General features: G+C 46.3%; 1 protein-coding gene across 1 annotated transcript; it reads right to left on the bottom strand.

The window, feature by feature from the left end:
- Positions 1-2,161: 2,161 nt before the first annotated feature.
- LOC123190367 (AT-hook motif nuclear-localized protein 23) lies at positions 2,162-4,025 on the bottom strand. The gene is made up of 2 exons (XM_044602993.1): positions 3,759-4,025; positions 2,162-3,474 (listed from the first exon to the last, which is right to left on the bottom strand). Exon 2 carries the CDS (start codon positions 3,440-3,442, stop codon positions 2,495-2,497), a length of 948 nt encoding a protein of 315 aa, XP_044458928.1. The 5' UTR covers positions 3,443-3,474; positions 3,759-4,025; the 3' UTR covers positions 2,162-2,494.
- Between the last annotated feature and the right edge of the window lie 904 nt (positions 4,026-4,929).

Genomic DNA, 4,929 nt, shown 5'->3' with positions numbered 1-4,929 from the left:
ATATTGTAATTTGGACTAGATTTAAAGTCTCCTCCCCATTTCAAAAGATTGAGGAGCCGGTGTTTTGAAGCTGTTTAAACTGAAGAGAGGTTGAAGTGCAAATCAAATGAGATAGTTGTTAATAAGGTTGTATGACTAACGTCTTGTAAAAAAGTATAATGTGCATGATAAAAAGCATATGTACACGTCAACAAATGGATGACAAGTTGTCAACTCACGCCCAATCAACCAACACGGGTAGGCTGGGTAAATCTGCAAGCCTCGAATCTAACATTAAATCTTGTTCAACCTAGAATATTGGTGCATAGATCTTGTTCTACGTCTAAAAGGAGAACTAAATTAATGTGCTTAATTTTTTTCACAGTGCTACAATTATGTGAGTTGGGTTGGAATTTATTCATCCAGACATGTATGTGGTACGCTATAGGAACAATACAAGTTTAAAACTGGAATTACCTATGAATCACACCAACATGCACAAATGTGGATGGCTTCTCAATCAAATGACCAAACTAAGACAACATATACTGAAGCTTGCAGATTGTATTAATCGAAATTTGTCAAAAAAAAGATGCTTAGCATTGTATGTCTCTCCTCCTTGCTTTAGAATACAAATGGACATTTCAGAAAAACAAAAGAAGAGGAGAAAGGTGTGATAGCTCCCGGGTGTCCCTACACTCTCTATGAACAGTAAATTCAAAGAATAGGAAAAAATTCAAAAAAAATCTGAAACTTCACGACATCAGATATGGTCAAACTTTGGAAGTTCTTGCAAGTTTCATAAAAACAAATCATGCAGAGAAAGGTGCACACACGAGTTTCAGATTCCAGTGCTAAAAGTGCTCAAAACTTCAAGGACTGAAATCTATTTCTTTGTGTAGAACTCCTCGAATGTTTGTTTGGCATGAAAACTTGCAATCACCTACAAAATTCAATCATATATGATGTTGCAAAGTTTCACTATTTTTTGAATTTTGTTTCTATTTTTTCTGAATTTACTATCACAGAGGGTGTAGGGGCACCCGGGAGCTGAAAAACCACTCTCGTTAAATACACATGGACATGACTGCAGGAGTGCAGGTCTAATACAGAGAATAATACAGTAAGACTGAATTAGACAACGTAGTAGACAATCAAAATATATATGGAATGATTTGACTGGCAACTATTCAGTGAAGTTATTTAACTGATTATATTTTAACTCTAAGTTGGGCTTCACGGCAACTAAACAGGATTTGGATCCCAACTATATATTCAACACACAAATGAAACATACACAGATGCATATTTAAGGACTCTACAGAATGATACATGGAATTAATATATCTCAACACATGAGAGGCTCAGATTGGCACCTTGAAATGCATGCATGTTCTTCAAGAAAGGAGTATGCTTACCGTCTACCCAATTCTACATATAAAATTATTAGCAACTTGTTCAAGGGAGAGTTAAGCCACCATATGAACAGTGATGGAAGACAGAGAGGCAATAACGAACATAACACATGTCAGCAGTGGAAACCTTAGGTCTCTAAATGCGCAAGTTCCAATAGCTTCTGAAAACTATGGTTCTGTTCTTTACATTACTCAATAGGACAAGGAGCGAAGAACATTGGGGGAAACGTAAGTGGTAGTAAGAAACATAGACAGACAGCTGAGGCTTCCCCATGAGCTATATACTATAGCTTGTTTCTGTGAGGATGCAGTTAGTAGTATATAGTACCTTTGTGATCTTTAAACAACGGCAAGCATGCACACGTGTGAGAGCAAAGCACTGTAACAACTGAATTGTGATGCAGTTCCCAATTTGACAACTCCAACATAAACTCACAACCAGAAAAGAACTAAGTGACAGAGATATGCATGATTATGTTAGCTCAAAGCTGAACTGTCGTGAAGACTAGTATAATATACACACATCACTTCGTTAGAGTACACATAGGGCATCTAACACCTTTGTATGACACAAAAATAATTACCCAAAAGCATCTACAACACATCGATCTATCTAATAAAGTAGGAATTGACAGCTTAATTAAGCCCACACGAACACTAACAGCACTAAATTTTCCTCCTTATCGGCTGGAATCGAATCTGTCGTCCACATAAACAACATACCAGCAAGACCAAGATGACTAGACCCATGCATATGCTCGGACAAATTGAGGGATAATTATTTAAAGCCATATTGAAAATCAAGATCGAGAAGGTTACACAGGCCACAGATTAAGGTTCAGGAGAGACAAGAAAAGAAAATAGAAGAAGAAGAAGAAAAAGAACAAGGAGGACAACATGATCAGAGATCGACAAAACACTACGAAATTGTACAGAGATAGAAATAGTGCAGTAGACGATAGATTGTTTCCTTGGATCGTTCGTGCGTTCGTGCTCTAACCTTTTTGCAAACTGCCCTGAAACCTTGTGGTTGCTCATCGTGATCTCGCCTTCTCTCCTCCGACAGCAATTACACCGATCTCCCAAGCACCTGTGAGAATTCAGAACTGTGACCGTCCGCCGGCCCAGCCGTGGCCGTCGGCACCGGGCGGGAGCTGCGAGCCGGGACCGCCGGTCATGTTGTTGAGAGGCAGCTGGTTGAAGAAGGGCAGACCGGCAGCCGACGGGTCGGGAGGGAACGGGACGCCGCCCATGCCGGCCGCGGCCGCGGCCTCGGCGTCGCCGGGCTGCTGCATCTGCATGCCTGCCGTTGCAGGCGGCGCCTCCTCGTCCTCCAGCGGGAGGCGCTCGTAGGCGACGTTAGCGAAGGACGCCGCGATGACGATGACCGGGCCCGCGGCGTAGAGCGCGCCCACGACGTTGCCGCCTACGACCTGCCCCTGCCCCCCGGCGAGGAATATGGTGAGGCTGGTGGCGCCAGGAGGAGCCGGCGGGGGCAGGAAGGAGCCCGAGAGCGACAGGATCTCGAACCTGCCGTGCAGGGTCACGACGGCGCCCGCGGGGGCCGACGGCTGCCGCAGGGTCACGTTGGTCACGATGCCGCTGCCGCTCAGCACGCACACGCCGCGCTGCCGCCGGCACGCGTACGTGGAGATGCACTCAAACACGTCGCAGCCGCTCCCGACCTCCAGGATGTGGGCGCGCAGCGTGTTGGCGCTCTCCCGCGTGATGATCACCGGCGGCTTGGGCTTGTTCTTCGATCCCGGGGGGCGCCCCCGTGGCCGGCGCGCCACCATGTCCCCAGGCCCGCCCCCGCCACCGCCACCCGCGCCATCACCGGCGGGGCCGGAGGATGAGGAACCGCCGTCGTTGTTCTCGCCGTACTGGGCGCCGTAGTTGCCGCCGTTGCCGTTGCCGTTGTGGTCGTCGTCGGCGGGCTCATGCTGCTGCTTGGCGTAGCTGTTCTGCTGCAGCTGGAGGTCCGGGTGGAGGTGGTGGAACTGGTGCACGTAGCGCGTCGCGGCGGTGCCAAGGTCGAGGCCTGCCATGCTTCTCTCTAGCTCATGTACTGATGTACTAGCTAGGAAGCAAAAGATTTAGAACTCCAAAAAAGCAGGGAAAAAATACAGGGAGAAAAATCAGATTGAAACAGAGTGGTGTCTTGTTTTTAGGTTTAAAAGGAAGCCTTGGAAAAGGAAGCAATGATTTTTAAAGCGATGCAGTTGTTTATGCTCCTGCTTGGTTTTTAAAAACTCTGGATCCACAAAGAAGCAAACAGGGAAGAAACTAAACAAAGGTGCAAGAAGATAGTGCTTGGATGGAGAGGAAAGGAGAGGTGAGAACACCAAAAGAGAGAGCACGCACTGTGTGATAAGGCGATGGCCGGGAGGGGAGAAGAAGAGAGGACGGCAAGCTATGAAGAGGAGGAGATTAGATGAGAAAGGGGGAGGAGGAGAGGAGAGGGGGTTTGAGAGCTTCTTCCAACCAGTGGGAGGAGGAGGTGCAACATGTACATAAAATAATGGGAGGAGAGAGAGAGAGAGTTTGGATGGGAGAACAAATTCTTGTGCATCCCTCCAGCTGTGGACAAGAAGAAATGGTGCGATGACGCTGACATGTGGGATTCGGCGTATGCGTGAAGGTGAGGCCCATGAGGCAGTTTCATGGGTGTTGTGTGTGCGCTGGTGACAGAGAGGAGACTTTCGGCGAAGGGGCGCGGGGTGAACTATGATGCACCATTGTGATGCATGGCGACAGTGATGGCTTAGCGTGCCCATTGGAAGCTTTATGCCGCTTAACCAGGGTTAGGTGCTTAAACCTGAGGTTAACGACCACTAATCCAGGATTGATACGACTTAGGGTAGAGGTTGTTCATACCGCGCCCCTACACATGGGTCCCACTTCCAGCGCATTTTGCCCTAGGATCCTTTGCTCCGCGGTTGGATCTGGCCTTCATCGAGTGCACACACTATGCCGCGGCGGTACACGAGTTTGGTGGTTCAAATTGATCTTGTAGTCTTTGTATATGCTATATTTTTTGAATGTGGTTGCAACATTAAGGACACAAGAGTTTTGCATCTTAGCCACCGAATGATACTTATAGAATAATGCGATTAATCTTCCTTTTTTCATCGTTCTGAAACTTGCCAAGCCCATTTTCTTCATGGAAAACGGTAGGGAAGACCCCTACTATGCCATTCTATAAAAAACAAATTGGTGAAAAATTTACAGTGGAAGGGGAATACTTGCCAGACCCTTCATTTTCAGTGTTTATATTTGCAATCTCCTAGTTGGATTCTTTTCGACCATTTTTGACAATGGATAGCTCATTGGAGTTGTTTCATGTGGGCAATTGATAAATAGCATAACATCTCTGCAAGGTCTTTTCTAAGAGAATAAAATGTATGCAAGGTATGTCTTTTCATTTGTGACGGCACGTCGTGTCGTGATGTAAAACAACGTTGATGTGCCACTTTCTGTGGCACACACTTTTTACCTAGCTTCGTAATATTAATTTGGTGGTGATCACGACTGC

This window comes from Triticum aestivum, chromosome 2A, assembly GCF_018294505.1.
Source record: "Triticum aestivum cultivar Chinese Spring chromosome 2A, IWGSC CS RefSeq v2.1, whole genome shotgun sequence".
Taxonomy (NCBI): Eukaryota; Viridiplantae; Streptophyta; class Magnoliopsida; order Poales; family Poaceae; genus Triticum; species Triticum aestivum.
This window is presented reverse-complemented; position numbering and strand designations above follow the sequence as displayed.